The 23,339-nt window shown below is 48.2% G+C and overlaps 1 protein-coding gene across 3 annotated transcripts in view; it reads left to right on the top strand.

Annotated features, from left to right (window-relative positions):
* NCAN (neurocan) overlaps positions 1–23,339 on the top strand; it is a 388,051-nt gene that overhangs the window by 118,100 nt on the left and 246,612 nt on the right. For all 3 annotated transcript variants that reach the window (XM_069216521.1, XM_069216522.1, XM_069216523.1), the window contains exon 3: positions 19,993–20,397. In XM_069216521.1, coding sequence (XP_069072622.1) covers positions 19,993–20,397 — 405 coding nt within the window. The remainder of the gene's footprint in view (positions 1–19,992; positions 20,398–23,339) is intronic.

Here is a 23,339-nt window from a genome sequence, read left to right as displayed (position 1 = left end):
TATAGTGAAGCAAGTCCGCATACCACTGAAGGTTACTAGATGGCAGCGCTGTGGTTTACAGAGAAGCAAGGCCGCAGTACCACTGACGGTTACTAGATGGTACCACTGGTGGTTTATAAAGAAGCAAGGCCGCAGTACCACTGACGGTTACTAGATGTCAGGGCTGTGGTTTATAGAGAAGCAAGGCCACAGTACCGCTGACCGTTGCTAGATGTCAGCACTGTGGTTTATAGAGAAGCAAGGACGCAGTACCACTGACTGTTACTCGATGGCAGCACTGTGGTTTATAGAGAAGCAAGGCTGCGGTACCACTGACCGTTACTAGATGGCAGCACTGTGGTTTATAGAGAAGCAAGTCCGCATACCACTGAACGTTACTAGATGGCAGCGCTGTGGTTTACAGAGAAGCAAGGCCGCAGTACCACTGACGGTTACTAGATGGTACCACTGGTGGTTTATAAAGAAGCAAGGCCGCAGTACCACTGACCGTTACTAGATGGCAGGGCTGTGGTTTATAGAGAAGCAAGGCCGCAGTACCACTGACCATTACTAGATGGCAGCACTGTGGTTTTAGATGGCAGCACTGTGGTTTATAGAGAAGCAAGGCTGCAGTACCACTGAGCGATACTAGATGGCAGCACTGTGGTTTATAGAGAAGCAAGGCTGCAGTACCACTGACCGTTACTAGATGGCAGGGCTGTGGTTTATAGAGAAGCAGGGCCGCAGTATCACTGACCGTTACTAGATGGCAGCACTGTGGTTTATAGTGAAGCAAGGCTGCGGTACCACTGAGCGTTACTAGATGGCAGCGCTGTGGTTTACAGAGAAGCAAGGCTACAGTACCAATGACTGTTACTAGATGGCAGCACTGTGGTTTATAGAGAAGCAAGGCTGCAGTACCACTGAGCGTTACTAGATGGCAGTGCTGTGGTTTATAGTGAAGCAAGGCTGCAGTACCATTGATCGTTGCTAGACGGCAGCTCTGTGGTTTATAGAGAAGCAAGGCCGCAGTACCACTGACCGTTGCTAGATGTCAGCACTGTGGTTTATAGAGAAGCAAGGCCGCAGTACCACTGAGCGATACTAGATGGCAGCACTGTGGTTTATAAAGAAGCAAGGCCGCAGTACCACTGACCGTTACTAGATGGCAGCGCTGTGGTTTATAGTGAAGCAAGGCTTCAGTACCACTGACGGTTACTAGATGGTACCACTGTGGTTTATAAAGAAGCAAGGCCGCAGTACCACTGACTGTTACTAGATGGCAGCGCTGTGGTTTACAGAGAAGCAAGGCCGCAGTACCACTGACCATTGCTAGATGTCAGCACTGTGGTTTATAGAGAAGCAAGGCCGCAGTACCACTGACCGTTACTAGATGGCAGGGCTGTGGTTTATAGTGAAGCAAGGCCGCAGTACCACTGACCGTTACTAGATGGCAGGGCTGTGGTTTATAGAGAAGAAGGGCCGCAGTACCACTGACCGTTGCTAGATGTCAGCACTGTGGTTTATAGAGAAGCAAGGCTGCAGTACCACTGACGGTTACTAGATGGTACCACTGGTGGTTTATAGAGAAGCAAGGCCGCAGTACCACTGACCGTTACTAGATGGCAGGGCTGTGGTTTATAAAGAAGCAAGGCCGCTGTACCACTGACGGTTACTAGATGGTACCACTGGTGATTTATAAAGAAGCAAGGCCGCAGTACCACTGACCGTTACTAGATGGCAGGGCTGTGGTTTATAGAGAAGCAAGGCTGCAGTACCACTGACGGTTACTAGATGGCAGCACTGTGGTTTATAGTGAAGCAAGGCCGCAGTACCACTGACTGTTACTAGATGGCAGGGCTGTGGTTTATAAAGAAGCAAGGCCGCAGTACCACTGACGGTTACTAGATGGTACCACTGGTGGTTTATAGAGAAGCAAGGCCGCAGTACCACTGACCGTTACTAGATGGCAGCACTGTGCTTTATAGAGAAGCAAGGCCGCAGTACCACTGACCGTTACTAGATGGCAGCACTGTGGTTTATAGAGAAGCAAGGCCGCAGTACCACTGACCGTTACTAGATGGCAGCACTGTGGTTTATAGAGAAGCAAGGCCGCAGTACCACTGGCTGTTACTAGATGGCAGCACTGTGGTTTATAGAGAAGCAAGGCCGCAGTACCACTGACGGTTACTAGATGGTGCCACTGGTGGTTTATAGAGAAGCAAGGCCGCAGTACCACTGACCGTTACTAGATGGCAGCACTGTGCTTTATAGAGAAGCAAGGCCGCAGTACCACTGACGGTTACTAGATGGCAGCACTGTGCTTTATAGAGAAGCAAGGCCGCGGTACCACTGACGGTTACTAGATGGCAGCACTGTGGTTTATAGAGAAGCAAGGCCGCGGTACCACTGACTGTTACTAGATGGCAGCACTGTGGTTTATAGAGAAGCAAGGCCGCGGTACCACTGACTGTTACTCGATGGCAGCACTGTGGTTTATAGAGAAGCAAGGCTGCGGTACCACTGACCGTTACTAGATGGCAGCACTGTGGTTTATAGAGAAGCAAGGCCGCAGTACCACTGACGGTTACTAGATGTCAGCACTGTGGTTTATAGAGAAGCAAGGCCGCAGTACCACTGACGGTTACTAGATGGCAGCACTGTGGTTTATAGAGAAGCAAGGCCGCAGTACCACTGACGGTTACTAGATGGCAGCACTGTGGTTTATAGAGAAGCAAGGCTGCAGTACCACTGACTGTTACTAGATGGCAGCGCTGTGGTTTATAGAGAAGCAAGGCTGGAGTACCACTGACTGTTACTAGATGGCAGCGCTGTGGTTTATAGAGAAGCAAGGCTGCAGTACCACTGGCGGTTACTAGATGGCAGCACTGGTGGTTTATAGAGAAGCAAGGCCGCAGGACCACTGGCTGTTACTAGATGGTACCACTGGTGGTTTATAAAGAAGCAAGGCTGCAGTACCACTGATCGATGCTGTTTTTTTTCCTGGTTCATGAACCCCCAATCCTCGTTTACAAACTTAACCAGTGGTTTGGCGCAGGAATGCAGAAAGCGTCTCCTGTACTGATGTGGGCATCAAATGGAAAGATGCAGTCATGTTTCCGGCATTAATCATACACGTACAGATCAGTGTATGACATATGACGACAGGACGTAAGGTGATGATCTCGTCCTTTGTGAAGATAATTACTGTGGGTCCCATGTGCTTCAGCTGCAGTTTTTAAGCATCAATTATTCAGTTTCAAGACGCTTAAGCAGCCAATCACTCGCTCCTTTGTCCGCCCCGGGTGATGCCAGGGACATTTCAGATATTTACGCATCCCCATGGGAGTGCCAGCCTGTGGGGCGAGCGCCTCAATGAATTAATACCCCTTTTGTATAATGCAGCGCTGTAAAAGGAGTCGCCTCTAGGCGCTTCTGGCTGGGAGGAGAGATTTAAATGGCTAATTCAAAAAAAGTGTTTTGTGTTATTCTGAAAGAAGGCTGGGTGGTCTCTTTGTTGATGGTTTTAGAGGGAAGCGTGTTTTTTTATGGGTGTCATATACTCTCAGAAGATTCATTAATGAGGTTACATTTCAGAGGCCACTGTTTTTTTTCACATTTTTGGACATTTAATTTCAAGAAACTAGCTGTTAATCTCAGATTAGCTTTTTCACTCTTCTTTAATACAAGGGATGACCCTTCCAGCGGGTTTTGTGGCTACATAAAGAGTATTTCGGTACCCCAGGCAGCACTATCGACGATAGGCTGGTCAGTCTAGGCAGGGGGCTCTTGGGATCCTGATGAATGCCCTGTGCGCAATAGTTAGAGCAGAAACATGTTGACAGTTCACTAGCCATGAGGAAGTTGTCCTAAAAGAACCCTCACGGGTGACAAGTCGACTCATAGATTGATTGATTGAATTACCCCATTCCCAGCTTGTAGAAGTGGGGGGGGGGGGAGCAAATAAAACAAAACATATTTTCTGACTCTTAAATTTTTTAAACATTTTTGAGGCTCTTGGTATATCTATAAAACAACTCATGCGCACTGGGTGAACCCACCAAGTTACAACAGTTGCTGTCGAAGGAGCACCCAGAGACTGTGGGGTCAAGTCCAAAACGGTTTGCACGATGAAGTCCTGAAGGGATGAATCTTAGGCCCTTGCAGGGCCTGGGAGCTGTCACCCACATTGTATGGTATTGTAATTGCATTTATATAGCGCTTACTACCCCTGACGAGACGGTGAAGTGCCTTACTCCAGGGCCAGTTGCTATACCACGCACTCGCTGTGCTTACCCGCTACACACCGGTACTCCTGGAAGCGTCTCCGGACACACGAGGACCTTTTCATTTGGCCTCTCAGTGGGGAGATGATGCATGCTCGAGATTAAGAGAAGCCGCCGGCTGAGTAATTGGCTTCTCGCCGCAGATCTATATTTATTAAAGGCTTGCAGGAGTAAAGCGTGCCTTGGAAGCGAAGGTGGGGGTGGTGTCGGAGCCGGTGATGATGAATCTCTTGCAGCCTCTGCCCCGTCCTCCCTCCGTCCCTGCTGATGGATAAAATGGCCGACCTGGCCAGCGGGCATCTGGTCGTACGGACCTTGTGAAGTCCGTGACACACCTCCTCAGGCGCCTCAGTTCCTCCACTCGGCCTACAGATGAGTCAGCCTGACCTGGGGGTGAAGGAGAGGTGCCTGCAGCTTTTTGTGGTGTGCTGGTAAAAATAATATTGTATTAGCAGAGGTTCTTGATGTGTGAAACACAGAGGTAGGACATAGGCCGCAGTGAGTCAGATTCTCTTTTCCAGGCCTCGCTGGTCTGACCCAGCTGCGCTCCACATACCCTGTGGTATATCGGTGAGATGTGGAACACCTCCTGCACCTGTTCTGACCCGTACACTGATTTTTAGGTCTGGGCTGTGACAGCACAGACCTATTGCTACCAATGTAAATAGAGTAGGATTTGCACTCATCCCTTTCAGCTATTGGCTTCCTTCAACCAGCCAATTTTAGCCATTTGCTGGAGCCTTTGTCACTTACAAATGGGTTCAGCTCAGTTGTGTGACCATTGCAACCAAATGTTATTGGCTGTTTGGATGTATCCTTCTGCCTCCAATAGAGAGCTTACACAAAGCTGCATGAGGGACTACTTTACAACTGCAGCCTTCTCTGTCCACTCCTGGCCCTTCAGTGTGCTTCACTCTTTCTGGCTTCCCCAATGCTTGTTTCATTTTATTATTGACTGAAGTGTTTTTTCTCTCATGGTTCGTTCTGCTGGTGCAAACAAGGTTGGCATTCAGCATAGGGGTTATTGCATTATTAAGGCAGGGGGAGATACTGCTTCGTAAACACTGTGGGGTCTATTACTCCACAGACATGGTCGCCTGGGAACCTTGAGGAGTTTAAAAGTTTTTTTTTCCGGTTTCCATGCCTCAGCTATAGTTTTCAGTGTGAATGAGGGTTTTTTGGCGAAGGACAGACGAGTTGACAGGGTGTTTACAATACCTTGCTTATGACATCACCCGACGTGCCCGTAACCATCTCTTCCCTCAGAGCAGTGTGAACCTTTGAAGCCCAATGAGTTGCTCTGGTCAACTTCCAAGAAACCTACTGTTAGTAATGGGGTCTCTAGTTGGCAGTGGTTTGCACCCTGTCCAAGTAGGGACCCTCACTCCAGTCAGGGTATAGGAGTAACACAGCTAGCCCCTGCTCACCCCCTTGGTAGCTTGGCTCAAGCAGTTAGGCTTATCTCATAGGCAATGTGTAAAGTGTACACATATATATATATATATATATATATATATATATATATATATATATATATATATATATATACACACACACACTCCTCTCCCCCCCCACACACACACCACAAAAGTACTCCACACCAGTTTATAAAAATAGCCAATATTTATCAGAGTAAAACAAGGCCAAAATGACAAAAATCCAACATACACAAGCAAAGATGCACATTTTCGAAGAATAAATCTTAGTAAAGCACTTAAACACACTAGCTCCAACTAGGGCCATCACAGTGTCTTGACGGAGTCATTCCAAACAGTCTGATGCCAGTCGCGAGGGAATGCGGGCTGGTCACGGAGTTGCACGGACCCTAGGTACAGTACCTTTGAAAACGATGAGGAAACAAAGATGTTGCACAGAGTTGGAGCGGTGAGGCTTCGGTTCCTTCCTGCTACTGGGGAGGTGAGGCATCGGTTCCTTACTGCTAGACAGGAAAGGTGTTGCCTCCATTCCTTAAGGTTGAAAGGAAGGTGATGCATCGTCGGTGGTGAGGGGTCTGTTCCTTACGACCCAACGGGGTCAATGAATCAAGCAAGTCACGATGCGAGGCGCTGACTTCGCGGTGTTGTGGGGCCACAGGTGCTGACGGAGGCGGGTGCCACTGGCATTGGTGACATGGCACTCGGGACTCACGCTGTAGTGGGGCTTCGGAGGCGCTGCGGCAGTGTCAGGCCTGCGGCGTCAGTCACGGTCATTGCACTCTGCTGGTACCATGGCTCTGGTGCAGGCAATGCAGCAGAGTCAGCGGCGCCAGTTCCAAGGTCGCTCTGGAGTCGATGTCCTTGGTTACTTCTTGGTTGCACCAGAACTCACTCCCAAGGGCCCACGGGCCTGATTTGGCACAAATAGGCAAGTCTGGACTCTCAGCAATAGAGCCCAGGTGCTGGCAGATGAAGTCTTTGATGTCCCTGAGACTTCTAACAAAAGGCAAGCTCAGTCCAAGCCCTTGGAGAACCTTTGGAAGCAGGATGTAGAAAGCAATGTCCCGTCCTTTCACTCCCAGGACAGAAGCAGTAAGCAGCAGACCAGCACAGCAAAGAAACAACCAGAGGGGCAGTCCCTCCTACAGCACCCAGCTCATCTTCCTGGCAGAATGTCCTCAGTCCAGAAGGATTCTAACTTTGTGGTGTCAGAGATCCAGTACTTATACCCATTTCTGTCTTTGAAGTAGACAAACTTCATAGAGAAGTCTTTGTAGCACACAAGACCGTGACTTTTTCTGCCCTGGCCCCAGACACACTCAAGGGGGCTGGAGGCTGCTTTGTGTGAGGGCAGGCACAGCCCTATTCAGGTGCAAGTGTCAGCTCCTCCTACTACTCTAGCTCGGTGTTGGGGTCTCTAATTGGCAAAGGTATACACCCTTGTCCGAGTATGGAACACAATCCTAGTCAGGGTAAGTCACACACAATCCAAATTTTCCTGTGCCCACCCTCTGGTAGCTTGGCACCGAGTAGTCAGGCTTAACTTAGAAGGCAATGTGTGAAGTATTTGTGAAATAAATCATACAGTAACACTGTGAAAACACCACAAAAATACACAACACAGGTTAGAAAAATAGAGAATATGTATCTGAATAAAATAAGGTCAAAATGACAAAGATCCAATAAGCACAAGTTGAAATATTACTTTTAAAATGTTTAAAAGAGTTTTAATCCTTGGAAATGAACAGTTGTCTCTTTGTTACACACAGTACGTTGTATACATCAAAAATACTGGCGCACGGATACCGCAGAGGAGGAGATGCATGGAAAAATAAGGTGGCACATCGATTTCACCGATGCGGCACAGACAATGAATTGTCTCTTTCCACGCTGCAAAGGATTTGCATTGTTTTTCAGCACACAGTCTTAAATCCTCACTGAGATGCGGGTATTTTGACACCCAGGAATGATGCGGGGAAAGATCCTTGACTCACTGGAAGAAGGCATGGGTGCTGCGTCCATCCGGTATGCAAATGTGTCAAATTTTCCAACGCAAAGCAGGTGCTGTGTCGAATTTCCACTCGGGAAGTCGGGCTGCGCCATTTTGGTTGTCTGTGTGGCAATTTCTCAGTCGCAATGCAGGCCTCCCGTCGATTCCGGCAGGTGGTGCATCGACTTTGGGCGCACAAGGAGTCTCCTGAAGATATGAAGTCCTTTTGGCCCCAAGACTTCAGAAAACAGAAGGCAAGTTCAGCCATGCCCTTGGTGAGCACTTCTCAGCAAAGTCAGAGGCCAGCAGGGCAACAGCAGGGCAGCAGTCCTTTTCAGCAAAGCAAAGCAGTTGGCGGGTCAGAGACCCAGGTTATATACCCAAAAATGCCTTTGAAGTGGGAGAGACTTCAAAGGGTGGTTTTGAAGTGCACAAGTTCTCCTTTCAGCCCTGTTCTGTCTGCCAGAGTCCCAGTGGGGGGTTATCAGTCCATTGTGTGAGGCCAGGCCACTGGCCTTTGAAATGCAAGTATCAGGCCCTCTACCCTTCCAGCCCAGGAAGACCCATTCAGTATGCAGATGAATGCAGATGTGACTGATTGTCCTGTGTTTGTGGTTGTCTGGGTGAAATGCACAAGAGAGCGGTCAACCAGCCCAGACCAGACATTGACTGGAGACAGGCTGTAAGGCACAGATGGTTTTAAGTGCAGAGAAATGCTCACTTTCTAAAAGTGGCATTTCTAAAATAGTAATCTAAAACCCAACCTCACCAATAAGCAGGATTTTCTATTAGCATTCTGGCCATACTACATGTGACCTGGTTACCCCTTTCCAATCAGAATCTTCCACTAAAAAATTCTGTGAGGGCAGCTCTAATCCTAGTCTATGAAAGGAGCAAGCCTCACAGTAGTGGAAAACAAATTTAGGAGTTTTCCACTACCAGGACATATACAATGCATATGTACATGTCCTGCCTTTTACCTACATAGCACCCTGCCCTATGGTTACATAGGGCCTACCTTAGGGGTGACTTACATGTAGAGAAAGGGGAGTTTAAGGCTTGGCAAGTACTTTTAAATGCCAATTCGAAGTGGCAGTGAAACTGCACACACAGGCCTTGCAATGGCAGGCCTGAGACATGGTTAAGGGGCTACTTATGTGGGTGGCACAATCAGTGCTGTAGGCCCACTAGTAGCATTTAATTTACAGGCCCTGGGCACGTGTAGTGCACTTTACTAGGGACTTATAAGTAAATTAAATATGCCAGTTGGGTATGAGCCAATGTTACCATGTTTTAGGGAGAGAGCACATGCACTTCAGCACCGGTTAGCAGTGGTAAAGTGTCTGGAGTCTTAAAGCCAGCAAAAAATGAGGTCAGAAAAAGAAGAGGAGGAAGACAAAAAGTTTGGGATGACCATTTTCTAACTCTCGGGAAGACCCATCAGGATATGCAGGACACACCTCAGCTCCCTTTGTGTGACTGTCTAGAGTGAATTCACCAACAGCCCAACTCTCATCCTTGCCCTGACGTGTATTCCATAGCTAGGCAGAGGCACAGAATAGTTCAGCAAGAAAATGGCCACGTTCTAAAAGTGGTATTTTCAAACTTACAATTTTAAAATCAACTTCACAAAAATATGTATTTTTAGCTTCTAAGTTCAGAGACCCCAAACTTAAGACCTCTATCTGCTCCCATTAAAAGATATTTCAAGGCAATCCCCATGATACTGTATGGGAGAGACACACCAGTACATGTCCTTCCTGTTAAATACACTGCACCCCTCCTATGGGGCTGCCTTGGGCCTACCTTAGGGGTGACTTACATGTGGTAAAAGGGAAGGTTTGGGCCTGGCAAGTGAGTGCACTGGCCAGGTTGGAATGGCAGCTTACAGCTGCACACACAGGCACTGCAGTGGCAGGTCTGAGCCATGTTTACCGGACTACTGATGTGGGTGGCACAATCAGTGCTGCAGGCCTATTAGTAGCATTTGAGTTACAGCCCCTGGGCACATATAGGGCACTTTACTAGGGACTTACTAGTAAATCAGATATACCAATCAATCATGGATAAACCAATCACAAATACAGTTTAGACAGAGAGCTCTGGCACTTTAGAACTGGTCAGCAGTGGTAAAGTGCCCAGAGTCCTAAAGCCAGCAAAAACAGGCCAGAAAAAATAAGAGGAAGAAGGCAAAAAGCTTGGGGATGACCCTGTGAAAAGGGCAGGCCCAGCAGTCATGGATCAAGATGCTAAATAGTTGGGTAGTGATGAATTCATCTGCTGGGTCCAATCAGTGGGTACAGTTTAGAGCACTTGCACTTTAGTGCTGGTCACAGGATCAAAACAGGAGGTCAAAAGCCAAAAAGACAGGGAAACCATGCCAAGAGCTGACAGGGCCAATATTTACCCTGTCAATGGATTTGGATCCAGCCCCTCTCCCCCACCCTCCTTCTCCCAGTGCATAATTTCTGAAAAAATAAACTCTGGGCTCTTATCACTGTGGTATGATGAATTAATAAACATCCGTTGGTGTGCTTGTTTCTAAATTAGACAAACAGGGCTCCCATGTGGCAAACAAGGGCGGCTCCTCCATTAGGGTGAGGAACGTCACGCCCCCCCACCACCACCAGCAGCTGCAGCTGCAAACCTTTTACCAAAAAACAATAATAAACTGTGTTTATTATTGTTTTTTGGTAAAAGGGGCAGTGCCACAGGCTGTGATGAGCACTGAGCTCAGTGCGCATGTATGTTTGGCTGGCCATCTCGGGCCGGCCAAACACACATGCGCAGTAGGCTCTCTCCAGACAGCTTTCTCCAGCCCAGCAACACAATTGCCGGGCTGGAGAGAGCCTGCACAGGGTCCCAGTCTGCCTGGGAGCGCCCTCTCTTTACAATAGCGTTAGAATAGCATGTGGCATACTAACCTAGGAGCTTCATCTGATGATACATTTATGCTTCCTCAAGCAGCAGATGCTCTCTAGTGCCCATCCAGGATGGTCCATTCATCCAGGAGGAGCTTTGTTGTGCTAAAATGACAGCTAACACTTTTTACATGTTTTGTTATTAATCCTGCATTTCTTGGAATGAGGGCCAGATTCCTCTGCACCTTCCTCTTTCTGCCCAGTCACTTCTGTACGTTTTATGTTTGAGGATCTAGTTATTAATTTTGAAATGGCCAAAGGGGTCATGAGAGCTGTGGCCTGTTGCAGTTGGTGTCAAATCGCATTGGAGGGGTGCAAAACACAAGCACAAAAAACTACACATAATATACATAATAACATACACACTAATATGAATATTTAAAAAAATCACTTACCTTACTCGATGTTTGCAGCACGTCCCCGTTGCTCTGCAGCACGTCCTCGGAGCGCAAAGCCAACAGCCAGTTCACTCATCCAATTAAGTTTTCATGCTGTTAAGCACCGTGAGTTAAGCATCTTTATCAGCTGGAGCAAGCCGGCTCCATCCTCTGAAAGGTACTGTTAAAGACGGCCAGGTTGGAGAACTTTGAATTGCGAGTCAGTCCGGCTGTAGCAAGGTAGCTGGCCAAACCAACATGCGCACTTCAAACTTAAGTGGCCACTCCTTACTGCTGCCAGTCTTTGGAAGCAGTGACTCACTGGCCCGACCTGCCCTCGCACTCCGTTTGCTGGCAGAAAGCATGAAAAATAAAATGGTAATAAAATCATTTTATTACCATTTTATTTGTGATGCTTAGCTCACAGCAGCGTAGGGGGCAATGCTCCTCCGCTTCCATGGAGGAACCTCTGCTGGCTGTGGCGGGACCAGAGAGTACACAGATCTCCCATACTCTGCTTTGATTTCTAGATGTTACATTCTTGCTTTCTCAGAAGCAAACAGGGGGCCTGAGGGTGGGTTGCAACTAAGGCTCCCAGTTTTATGCTATTTATGTTTTTGACATTTCCACCTGTATTTGGTAATATTTAATTATCACTAATTTTGTCTGTGTTTATCCATGTTTGAGTTTTGTGGAAAAACAAAATGTAGCTAGAAACAGTAAATTTCCACATGTATTTAACCGATAAATGTACACTCGTACTTGTTTGTCTGACGGGTTTCAATGTGAGAAAGTTGCAGAATTAGCATTCATGTGATTGCGTGAAATGCCAGCAAAATTATGTTATATTACACTTAATTACGTAAACTACAAATCTGTCATTTAGCACTATATTTTAATTCTTGTCAATTTTTGACTCAACGCATTTCAGCTAAAAAAAAAAAGTAAAAAAAAAAAAAAAAAGCACCACAAACAACAATCACTTACATTCTGTTGTTCTTGTGTATTTGCAGTAAAATGTTTACTGTGAATGACAGTTGCTGGAAGTTTTTACAGAGAAAGGCATGTAATTATAGAAAGTGGCATCATGGCACAACTTGGAGAGTTTTGTTTAACAAGCAGAACAGAAATTCAGAAAATTACATGAATGTTACACTGAAGTAATTTAAATTGCACCCAGGCCTAATGAAATTATACATATCTTAAGGCCTGATGGGGCGGAGTCAAGATGGTGGTCGGTGCGGTCGCCTGATCCGGAGCTCTGTAGAGGCCCCGGGGATCTTCTCTTGGTATCGTGTCAGTAACGGACCGAGACGCGTTGAATTTTGTATGCGGCCTCTGGAGGGGCACTGGAGCCTCCGAGGAGAGGAGCAGCGATCGCATCCGGTACTGCAGTGCCTACGCAGACGGTGAAGTCTGGTGGGAGCGGAGCGGTCGACGGAGTGCTAGGCCTGTACTACGGCAATCCAGGCCTGAGAGGCGAACGGCCACACGTGAATGGCCGCACTGCGCGGAGTCCGACGGGCTGCTACCGTGCAGAAAGCAAGTTGCCGAAATGAGCACAACTAGCAGTGCAGGCGGCTGACGAAGTCACTGCAACAACACGCGGCCACACCTCTGTTGCAGCCGCGCTACGAGCCAGCTCAAGCTGATTTGGCCCCGAGTGAGGGATAAGGGAACCAGAGGAGAGCCACCCCATGAACCATAATTGTAACCTGCACAAAGCTTTTGGGTGCCAACGGAGAACCATGGAGCACGTCAAGGCAGCCATGGGTGTGACTGAAAAGCAATGGCCGCAAGGCCCCTCTGCACATAAACGGTGAGGTTGCATAACGACCAACCGCCCACTATCAGTGACATGCCAATTGGTGACGGGGCGGGGAGAGGGCCTTATATCAGTGGCTCTCCCACCCAACCCCCCTCCTCGAGGGAACTGAATTGGACCTCCACACTGATTGCTTCCAAATGAAGGGAGGGTTCCACGCTTGGCCTTCAGACGACAGTGGAGATGGAGGTCGCACTAGTGAGGTGGATCCAGGACAGAGATTTAGTGACCTACCCCCCCACACGGTCTCCAGTAGACCTTCCTGTGCTCCTGGACACCATCTAGGGAAAATTATACATTGTGTGTTACATTCCTGGGTGAGAGGGTGCTCCCCTGGTGACAGGCAGCCCCCCTCCCTCTCATTCGCGCTGCAATGATGGGCAAGACTAAAGTCACCAAGAACATTGAGCAAGACCCAGATCAACCCCTGAGAGACGGTGGTGCGATGGAGACCCTTACTCAATTGGACACAATGCTTAAATCGAACTCTGCTCAATTTGATAAAGTCCTCCAAGACATTCTAGACATGAAAACTTCACTGAAGGCTAGGCAATAGCTGTGGAGGGTAATCTACTCGCGGTAGATCATCGTAACTTGACGGAACATGTGGAAGGAGGGGAATCTTCACTTGCCACCCTACGGTCCAGGAACTTCAGGCCAGATGACGCAGGTGAAGCTAGAGATGACTGCACTTCACGAGCGGGCAGAGGATGCAGAGGGGAGATCGCGCCGCAGTAACATCAGCCTGGTGGGATTCCCTGAACGGAAGGCCCCAGTGTGGAACTATTTGTGGAACAATGGTTGATTGACACTATTCCAGGTGGCAACCCCTCGAAGTTTTTCTCAGTAGAAAGGGCCCACAGAGTACCCGGTAGACTCCCTCACCGCCTCCACGACCGATAGTGGCCCACCTCCTTAATTTTAGAAACCGAGATTTAATTCTGCAACTCTCCCGCTCCAACGTGCCATGGCGTCATGAAAATGCTGAGATCTCGGCTAACCCTGACTTTACTACTGAGGTACAGAAACAACTTAACTCCTTCGTTAAAGTGAAGCAACGTTTGAGAGAATTGAATTACAAATACGCTCTTTTATTTCCAGCAAAACTTCGGGTGGTTGATGGTGAGGCAACACAAGTGTTTTTCTCCACCAAAAGATGTGTGGACCTGGTTACACGCCAAAGGACTAATGCACCCCTCACAAGAGTCTCAAGATGAGGCCGCCTGGCTGACGCCCCCCAAGACAATGGGTGTAAATGAAAATCCAGCAGAGCGAGACCATCCTGTGCTCAGGGAGCCAAGGAACGATGGGGGGGGGGCAATAAAGGAAGATTTTGCAGCTAGCCAATAATCCCTTTTTTGCACTGGCAGATAATCCACCAATATCTTCTGATACAGATGCAGGATCTCCATCGCCCTCCAAGAACTCGCTTGGAGAGGAGGACCCGGCGTTAACCCCGCGCATGGAGATGACCTTTGATACTATCCAAGACTTTATATCCTTAGTTGCCAGCGGTTCTTGTGCGGGTAAGAGGTGCCGGCAGAATCATTGAATTGTTCCCTCTTGTTTTGTTGCCTCTCCGGGCCCAAGCTTTTCCTTGTTCTGTCCCTCCCAGGGCCTGCAACGCGGACACACACCTCATATCCATCTTCCTTCGCCCCCCCCTCCCTGGAAGAGAAGGAGACGAAAGGCATTATGCCTTGGCTGAATGGACGCATGTATAACACCTTGACGTACTGTTTGACTGTTTGGGGAGTTTTGGCATGATACTCGTTATGGGTCGGGCCTGGCATCGGGAGTTTTTTATCTTGTTCTTATTGTTCTTAAGATGCCTAGTTGACATGGAGAGTGCGGATTGGGTGGAGGGTTTGAGAGGGTTGGTGGGGGAGCGGACATGGGGATGAACATTATCTGATGATCTTATGGCTGCAGACTACGCTATGTTAACTTGGAACATTCGGGGTATGGCCAGTCCTATTAAGCGGTCCAGGGTGTATACTTACCTCAGGCGGTGACGGGTATATTTTGCCTGTCTCCAGGAGATGCATTTGACACATGGGGAACTGCTTAAACTTAACCGTCAGTTAGGGGGCCAAATTTATGGTACTGGATTCCAGCGTACTCCAGGGGTACACTAATCTGGGTGGCGCTGGAAGTTCCCTTCGTTAAAACCAGGGTGCACATAGACCGGGAGGGGTGATACGTTCTCCTAGAAGGCCAACTAAATGGTCACCCTATCATGCTGGCATCAATATATGGCCCTAACACTGCACAAGGGACTTTCTTAAATGAGCTAGCCCGAATTTATTACATGATGCTGGAGCTCCTTCTCTCTGGGGGGGAGATTTTAATTGTGTTCAGAATATCACATTGGATCGCTCGATCTCTCCTCTTCCGAGTACCCCTGGCCTATAAGCCACTAAGCACTTCCAGCAGTTGTCTCACTCCATGTGTTTACATGATGTCTGGCGGTTAAATCATCCAGGGAATATTCTTACTATGCACCGGGATACCAAATACACACGAGACTAGATTATATTTTCTTTTACTCACATTTATGGCCCCGTATCGGTGGTTCTGAATTTCTAGGTAGAACACTATCTGATCATAATCCCCTTAAAGTTACTTTCCAGTGGGGCATAGCCAATCCACCAATCCCATTACGGAAGTTACGAGCGGAAGCTCTACAGGATACAGCATATAAAACTACGATAGGTACCAATATCTCAGAGTACTTTAAGCAAAACTCAGGCTCCGAAGGCGACATCAGAGTAGAATGGGATGCGATGAATGTGGTTTTGCGAGGCCATTGCATGGCCTCCTCTTGTGAAGTGAAATTTACCCTTGCGCGTAGTATATTGAACCTTGAACATGATATACGTAGGCTTGTAAGGGAGGCGCTATATGACCCCCTTGAGCGCCCACTGTTGCTGACTCAGCGCTGTCGACACCAGAAAGAACTGCGACAGCTAGGTATAAAGCGCACCTGACCCAAAAGCCCAATGACGGAGACAGACATTGGTGCCCACTATCATGGCTACTGCGCTCGGAGGCGCCCAGGACAGTTGTGGGTGCGATTCGCAACAACGGGGGTGAAGTGGTAAACACTCAGGAGGCAATTCATGAAACCTTTACACAGTATTATGAAACATTGTACACTGCACTGCCTGCACCTCCCGTTTCCCACACCCCCTCATTTCTGCAAAATCTGCCCACCCTGACACAGCAGCAGAGACAGGACTTACAGCAGCCGTTACAGTTAGGCAAAATACGATTAACGATTTAACAAATGGCCAGATGAAAGACCCCCGGACTGGATGGGTGTCTGGTTGAATTTTATGCTGCCTACAGGGACACTTTTGCGCCTCGGTTGCGAGATACGTATAGGGCGTCTTGTCAACAGGGGGAACTCCTGCATTCGCTGTGCGAAGCACTTATAGTAGCATTACCCAAACCAGGTAAAGACCCGCTTGAAGTGAGCTCATATCGACCCTTATCAATGCTAAACATTGATTATAAGATCCTAAGCAAGACCCTGGCAAACACTGTTTCTGGTGATCTCTACCTTAATACACCCTGATCAGTGCGGATTTGTGCCGCTCAGGGCCACATCTCACCAGACAGCTATGCCATTTCATGGACGCGGTTTCCAGGGGTACGGACCACCCAGTGGCTGTATCCCTGGATTTTGAAAAGGTATTCGACACGCTTAGCTGGGCCTACTCAATGCAGGTCCTGGAACGATTCAGACTGGGCCCTCGTTTCATACAGTAGGCACATCTGCTATACATCGCCCCTCGTGCGAGAGTCCGCACTGCCAGCCAGGTGTCTCGCTCCTTTGCCACCCAGAGGGGACATGACAGGGCTGTTCACTTTCCCCAGTGCTTTTCACGCTGGCTATGGATCCGCTGGTGGAGCGATTGCGGATGAGGGAACTAGAATGGGGACTCTGGGCGGGCGGGCGTTGGCATATCACATCCCTGTATGCGGATAATGTCTTAATTTATTTGCCTGAGGTTACCAGTGCCCTCCCAGATTTATTTGCTTTATTAGACCACTTTGGTGAAGTAGCGGCCCTAAGGTAAATTGGGGTAAATCATGTGCATTTCCCCTACGTAAGGCTGGCGACGTGGCGGGGCTACTGTCAGGTGGAGTGCGACTTGTGTGGGCCACCGGGACCTTTCGTTATTTTGGGATTAATGTGTACCACTGTAAAATAGACCTAGTGGAAGGTAGCTATGATAAGGCCCTGGCCTCCACCCAACAATCTTTGTCCTTCTGGACGCGCCTGCCCCTCTCCCCTGTGGGAAGAACGGCCATTGCCAAAATGTTGGTTCTCCCCAGATTGCTCTACTTGTTCATGGCATCACCGGTTCTGCTTGGGAAAGCCTTTTTTAAGGCTGTGGGCAGTCTGCTAACAGCGCTTATATGGGGATCCGGATGCAGGAGGTATCCCTGGATGCACTCCAGCACCCCCTGATCGAAGGTGGCATGGCGGTACCAGATATAGAGGGATATTATGCAGCAGCTCAACTGCTGTGGCTGATGCCCTGGTTGACTGGAGATCAAACGTTAGAGGGGGATATGGTGCGAGACGCTGTGGGGGGGAGGGGTGCTGAGATGGCTCTTCACATTGGGCAGACCCTATGCGGATTTAGGTCTACTGCTGAGGACGGCAAGGACGGTCTGGACTCGATACGTCCATCCACGGCGGCGGTTGTTCTCCTACTCACCTCGACTTACGATATGGGATATACCGCGATTGCGAGACCTCAATCAAATATAGGACTTTTACACATGGAGGGAAGGTGGACTTGCATATTTAAGTGACCTCTATGAGGAGGGACAGATGCGTTCCTTTTCAAACCTCAGTGAAATATATGGTCTGGACACAGGGCAGTTCCTTGCTTGCGCAGCACTGCAAGCAGTGGTAGGGAAAATCTGGCAGTTGGGCCCCCTAAAACCCACAACACTTCATGGGCTGCATTATGTACTAACACGAGGCTCAGAGAGGAGGGCGGTGTACAAACTTTACACAGCACTGGGGGGGGACACAGGGTGTGCCACATCCCCATAGCAAGGTTTGTTGGGATGACTGTCTGGGCATTGTTTTGACCGAACAGCAATGGAGAATGACACTAGAGCATGTGAGATATGTTGCACGGAATGCCAGATTGAAATATTCACAATTCAATTATGTTCATCAAACTTACCTGATACCCCTTGGCCTACATAGCATGTTCCCAGGAGCTTCCCCTGCATCCCCAAGGTGTCGCCATAGAGATGCCACTTTTTTACATGTGACGTGGGAATGCCCGGTGTTGCGCAATACATGGTCACGTATAGTACAACACGTATCGGACATTATAGATGTACGCCTCCCGCTGGACCCACTTTTCTGTCTACTGGGGATTGCCAAGAGAAACAAACAGACTAAACATTACCTAAAATGTGTAGACCTAGCATTTGTGCTGTTCAAACGACTTATTGCTATGTCCTGGAAAGCACCCGACCCCCCCAATGTGTAGAACTGGCTGCATGTGATATCCCGCTGGGCTGCAGTGGAAGCTAGGGCATTGGAGCAGGATCGACGTTCGTGGGGTGGAGACTGGGGTATGACACTCTGGGACACTTATCCGATGAACCTGGCTGACAAAATGGCCCCCTTGGGGGAATGGGGACACCAGCCCAGTAGGATCACTCCTGCCAGCACTGGAACATTCCGGTACACAGCCAGCCATTGTGTGATAGAAGCCTGGCTCTCTCCTTTGCTTCTACCCCTCCCGCCCTGGTGCCACGTGCTTGCCCGACCTCTAATGTCCTCAAGGGGTGGAAAGGGGAATGCACCCCATGTACGCACTGGGTGGACACTTTGCACATTGCTAGGGGAGAGTGGCGTCCACTCGCTCGCCCTCCACCCCACGACCCCGGTGGTTCCCCTCCGGGACCAGAGTCCCTATTGGGTAACTTATCGTGGATACCATCTAGCCCTGAACCGCACATACCAGACACGTTATATCATTCTCATCTTCTCCAAGTTGTACTTCCTTTCCCTAAATTACTTATATCAGGGCCTTATAGTAAATAACTCTGGCTGGCCACAATATGAAGTGTGATTGATATTCTGGGATTGCGACACATTGAGTACGCGAGCGGTGGCGGGTATGACGTCAGATTACCAACCGATGTAGGCTATGTATCCCGTCATTACTAAGGGCCTGTATTGTAATTGGCATTACTATTATCAGCTATTTACCCTGTCTTGTTGAAAATTCAATAAAAAAATATATATAAAAAAAAATCTTAAGGCCTGATTTAGACTTTGGTGGCGGGGTTATTCCGTCACCACTGTGACAGATATCCCGTCCTCCGTATTACGCTGTCCATAGGACGTGATGGCATTGTAATATAGCGGATGGGATATCCGTCCACGTTTGTGACAGAGTAACCAGTGGCATAACAAAGGCCCCCACGGTGCAGGGGGGACGCCGAGCTCCAGGAGGCCCCCTCAGCACAATAAACTGTGCATGGGCAGCAGGTCCCTGACTGGGTCTGGGGGAGGAGGGGGGCCCTACAGGCACTTTGCAAGGGGGGGCCCTTAAGTTTTGTTACACCACTGGAAGTAACCCCATACGTCAAACTCCAAAGCAGGCCCTTAGTAGCCACCTTGTGCACACCTGCAGCCATTTAATCCTCACCAGGACACTTTCCGTGTTTGTTAACTCCCTCACCTGTTAATAAACACATCCTTTGGGGTGGTAGTTATCACAAGCAGCGTTTAGAATCACCCACGACGCCACCTGATTTCTGTTTTTATTCATACCTACACATAAATAAAAAATAGACAGGAAAATAGACAGCTTTTTGCCTGTACAAATCAGTAAAAATGGAAAACTGGGAGTCTTAGTTCTAAGTCAACCACTGGTGCCAAGTTAATGCTCAAGCCAGCCTCCCACTGCAAGAGGCCAAGATTGGGGTCATGCGGGCTTGCATGTTGCAATCTTTTATTTGTAGAATGGCAAGCGTTTAGAACTGTTATAGTCTATCTTGAGGTTTTAGGTGTGGCCATGCCTCCCTTCCAGAGCCTAGATGAATGAGACTCACCCTAACCTTTAGTAGTAAACTTGTTTTTTTACACCTCCGCATGGTTGTAAATTGAGTCCTTCTGTTTTCCACAGGTTCTCAAGATAATGCTAGACTGATCCACTTCAACAAGGTCCAACACGACCCCGTGGAGGTAGGACTGGCCGAGGAGGTCACGCTGCCCTGCATTTTCCTGCTCGACACTTCGCAGACCCTTGGGCCAAACAATGCCCCCGAGCCCCCACGCATCAAGTGGACCAAGGTGCAGTGGGACTCCCAGTCACGGCCCAAGGAGGTGCCCATCCTGGTGGCCAAAGACAACGTGGTGAAGGTAGCTCGAGGGTTTGAAGGTCGGGTGGCCCTGCCGGGCTATCCGCGGGACCGGTACAATGCCACCCTGGTGATCGCCGCCGCACGCTTCAGCGACTCGGGCACCTACCGCTGTGAGGTGGTCATTGGTATCGATGACGAACAGGACACGGTGCCTCTGGAAGTCAAAGGTAAGTCTCTTTAATTATTCAAATACTATGTGTAGGTTTATAATGTAGAGGACAGAAACATACAGTGTCTGCAACCATACAGTACAGTGTGCCCATCACCACCCCCAAACAGAGAGGCTGCACCCTAAACTTGGTAACCAAACAGAAATTGAGGATTTGTACATTTTCAGTAAAAAAGGGAAGACTATCACAATAATGAGCCACAAGAAGGAAAAATGTGTCTGGTATTGCTAAACTGGTATGAGAGATGTCTTTCTTTAGTTGATAAAGTCACGTTTATAGAGAAATTGAAATTTAAATTATGACATGGTTCTGAGCTTTTCTTTGACAAAGGCTTCTGTAGGTGTTTGATTTTGGAGTTCCATGAGATAAACTGGTAAGGTGTAAGGGCCCTTGGTTGGTCAGGCGGGGCTTAATTTGTGCCTGCAGGTGACAGGCACTTGCTCCCTTAATTCAGAAATAGACTTATTGAAAGAGAGAGAAAGGGGAAAAGAAGGGAGAAGAGACAGATACGAAAACAGAGACAGAGGAAAAAGAATGGAAAATCTACAAGATAGAGGTAAATAGATAAGTAATGCAGTGGGGTGAAAGAAAGGACGTGAAGTGGAATCAAGACCAGGCAGCCTCAGTATTCATGAGATAAGGAGACAAGGAGTATGGGAGATGGGAGAAAGAGGCATGAGGTGGAATCAAGACTAGGCAGCCTCAGTATTCATGAGATAAAGACACAGGAAGTGTAGGAGGTGAAAGAAAGAGGCATGAGGTGGAATCAAGACTAGGCAGCCTCGGTATTCATGAGATAAAGAGGCATGGGGTGGAATCAAGACTAGGCAGCCTCGTATTCATGAGATAAAGAGACAGAAGGTGTAGGAGGTGGAAGAAAGAGACCGGAAGTGGAATCACAACCAGGCAGCCTTGGTATTCATGAGATAAAGAGACAGGAAGTGTAGGGAGGTGGGTGAAAGAGGCGTGAGATGGAATCAAGACCAGGCAGCCCCTGTATTCATGAGATAAAGAGACAGGAAGTGTAGGGTGGTGGGACAAAGGGGCATGAGTTGGAATCATGACTAAGCAGCCTCAGTATTCATGAGATAAAGAGACAGGAAGTTAAAGGAGGTGGGTGAAGGAGGCATGAGATGGAGTCAAGACCATGCAGCCTCTGTATTCATGAGATAAAGAGACAGGAAGTGTAGGGAGGTGGGTGAAAGAGGCATGAGATTGAATCAAGACCAGGCAGCCTTGCTATTCATGAGATAAAGAGACAGGAAGTGTAAGGAGGTCGGTGAAGGAGGCATGAGATGGAATCAAGGCCAGGCAGCCTCAGTATTCATGAGATGAAGAGACAGGAAGTGTAGGGGGTGGGTGAAGGAGGCATGAGATGGAATCAAGACTAGGCAGCCTCGGTATTCATGAGATACAGAGACAGGAAGTGTAGGAGGTGCAAGAGAGGCATGAGGTGGAATCAAGACCAGGCAGTTTCGGTATTCATGAGATAAAGAGACAGGAAGTGTAGGTGGTGGAAGGAAGAGACCTGAGGTGGAATCAAGACCAGACAGCCTCGTATTCATGAGATAAAGAGACTGGAAGTGTAGGGAGGTGGGACTAAGAGGCAGGAAGAGGAATCATGACAGGCAGCCTTGGTGTTCATGTAATAAAGAGACCGGGGGTGGTGGAAGAAAGACGTGAGGTGGAACAAGGACGAGGCAACCTCTGCATTTGGCAGCACCAGCAGAAGGCTTATAAGAAAATCTTTGAGCAACTGAACTTACATACTTTACAAACTAAGCACGGCTAAACCTTCTTGGGCTGGATTTCCACACCCCATGAAGTTACCAGGGGTACTGATGACTCCGGTTTGGGGAAAAATCTGGCTCATTGAAGTTAGACCCGGAGGGTCCACTAAGAAATGGCGAATTACTGGAAGGATCAGTGGATTTGGGTATAATTTTCCTAGTAAGTCTTCATTTGAGCTGGTCTTTCAACTGGAGATCTCAGCTGCTTTCAGCAGTGGAAAACTCTGTGTGAGGGTATAAAGCTCTCAGTTCAGATGGATCCGGTAACTGCTGTTACCTGCCCCAGTGGAAGTGAGCGGTCACTCATGAAGAGAGGGCGTGCCTTCTGTAAAGTACTTCCTGTGCAGAAACATTTCATTAATGTTAAGAGGATAGGGATGGTATATATTTTCTGCAAAAGTCACAAATACAACACAAAAGTGGGTCCGTGAAAAAGCTTTGCAACCTTTCAAAATTGAGAATTTTTTGTATAGAATTTTGCAAAGTTTGCCTTTGTGCTGTACTCACTTACCAACTAATTTCAGCTGTTGGTTCCAGTCTGTGCAAAACTGTGAAAATAGGGCAAAAATGCAAGTAAAATGTGAACTCTGAGCACACAACTAGCCTGCCATAGGTAGTTGAATAAGAGGTGTCATTAGTACACAATAAAATATGCTATGTTATGTTGACTTGTATAGTGCACTAATCACCTGAGAGGGTATCCAGGCGCTTAATAGTGTTAGTATAGTATTCATGTAATCCTGATCTAAAGGGCTGACTCCATAGTGTTGAGGTTGTAGCAAGTGCCCATCAGATCACAGTGCAAACTCTTAGCCCAGTAAGCTGTTTTGGTGACCCCCCCTCCCCCCCAAAGGGGGTAGTCAAAGGTCAAGGTTCAGTTGGTTGTTATGCACCTCTTAAACATATGCAGTAACAAGCATTGGCAATGCTGAGAGGCCTGGCTTTAAGAAAATGTTGTGTGATGATGTGAAGCATTACAAGTAAATAGCATATGTATTTGCGTGGAACCAAATAATTGTAGAATAATATTGGTGTACATTAAAAGGTTAGGTGACCGTTGCACTGTCAAGCCAGACCTAAAAATCCATGCAGGATAATGACAAACCCTTTGATTTCAACAGAAAGTACTTCATCTACGGGAGACTCCAC

This window comes from Pleurodeles waltl, chromosome 12 (genome assembly GCF_031143425.1).
Source record: "Pleurodeles waltl isolate 20211129_DDA chromosome 12, aPleWal1.hap1.20221129, whole genome shotgun sequence".
NCBI classification, from domain to species: domain Eukaryota; kingdom Metazoa; phylum Chordata; class Amphibia; order Caudata; family Salamandridae; genus Pleurodeles; species Pleurodeles waltl.
This window is presented reverse-complemented; position numbering and strand designations above follow the sequence as displayed.